Genomic DNA, 1568 nt, shown 5'->3' with positions numbered 1-1568 from the left:
AATGGCGCAGAAGGTCAAATCAAGGTTTGTAACGCGGGCGGTGCCACTTTGAAATGGAACTACTCTCGTGAGCTGTGAACAGACGCACTTGCCCTGAGAGCCCAAATCCGCTAGGTTGGGCGTGCTTTCACAGCCTCACGAGAGTAAAATGGAACTAGCCTCTTCAACCAAGGTCCAAGCCCGACTGTGTGGTAGAATCGGCTAGGATCTCCTGCACTCCTCTCTCCTGGTCTGCGATCTACACTGTCTGCGATCTACTACTCTCTCGCAGAGATCTCGATTACGCCAGACTCTGTATGCATAGCCCGGTCGAACACCCCCCAAACAAATAAATTCCCCCTTCGAGCTGAGAGATTTGGGATTTCAGTCCCGCGCAATCAACGATGGTGCCAACGGCCGAAAAGCGCCGGTAAGCAAGGACGATGGAGGTGCGTCTTTCCATGCTCGCGCGCCCCCCGAGCGCGAACTATGTACGGGCCCGGCTCGCCCGCTTGGGGATCCACCCGGCACACCCCCGCCCCCCACCTGCCGGCTTACCTGCCGTCAGTTCGCGCGGGATCGCCCACAACTGTCAGCAACACAAATCCACCAGTTTTTGGGCTGCCTTCAGCCTCGCCTCACAGCCGACCTTCTGGTCGCACGCGGGTTCTTAAGGGTCGCACATGCCGGCCATGACGTCTGCCAACCGGCCGTTCGCAGGCGGTAGCTTCGCACGCCCCCGACAACTCCGAGAAAGACCCGCACGAGAAGTGCGCGTCGGCGGCGCACTTTTCCTCCCAGGCTGTGGCTGCTGCCTTGGCCTCAGTGGCGACCCAGGAGGAGCCGAGCGCCGTGGCGCTGGCCGTGGCTTGCCCCGTGGGCGGCCTCACCCTCTCGCACGTCGCCTACCTCCTCAATTTGGCCACTAAGATGGCGAAGGCGACGGACGGGCTCTATCACAACAAGGCCTTGATCTTTGCCCGCTGGGTGGCTGCCTGCGCGGCGGCGAGCGCGAGCGGGCCGGTGTCCTTGCCCATGTCCGCCAGCCCCGCGGTGAGGTCGCTCTGGCAGGCATGCGAGCGCCACGTCAAGGACTACAACAAGCGCCGCGAGTTGGTGTGCTCGCGCCTCCGCATGGCGCGCCAGCGCGGCGGCAACACCCAGGCCGAGGCCGAGCGGGCGATGCGCGCGCTCGAGATCGAGTCGGCGACGCGCTTCGTCTTCCCCAAGATCACCTCGACCGCGGCCGACGCGGGCGGCGGCGGCGGCGGCGGCGCCGCCGCCGCAGCAGCAGAGATCCCCGCCTACCTCAAGCTCCTCGCCTTTGCGATGGGGACGCACGAGCGGCTCGGCGCCTCGAGCGCCGTGCGTCTCCTCGACATGGACGCGCTCGGGCTCATCGCCGCGGCGGTGCGCGGGAGGCGCCCGCCGCCGCCGTCGTGCCGACGGCGGGGACGTGCCGGGGTGGGAGGGGGAGGAGATCGCGGCGGGGACGGTGCTCTACAAGGTACTGTGGGAGGGCTGGCCCCCGGAGATCGCGACGTGGGAGGAGGAGGACCAGGTGCCGTGAAACGCGTATAAACACTCTC

At 65.8% G+C, this 1568-nt stretch overlaps 1 protein-coding gene across 1 annotated transcript; it reads left to right on the top strand.

Annotated features, from left to right (window-relative positions):
- Nucleotides 1-422: 422 nt before the first annotated feature.
- Nucleotides 423-1540, top strand: EMIHUDRAFT_123280 (hypothetical protein; the record flags this gene model as incomplete). The annotated part of the gene is made up of 4 exons (XM_005781240.1): nt 423-428; nt 700-1032; nt 1072-1389; nt 1487-1540. Coding segments are annotated over 4 exons (711 nt in total), but the record flags the coding sequence as incomplete, so codon positions are not given.
- Between the last annotated feature and the right edge of the window lie 28 nt (nt 1541-1568).

Source organism: Emiliania huxleyi (assembly GCF_000372725.1).
Source record: "Emiliania huxleyi CCMP1516 chromosome Unknown EMIHUscaffold_2047, whole genome shotgun sequence".
Taxonomy (NCBI): domain Eukaryota; phylum Haptophyta; order Isochrysidales; family Noelaerhabdaceae; genus Emiliania; species Emiliania huxleyi.
This window is presented reverse-complemented; position numbering and strand designations above follow the sequence as displayed.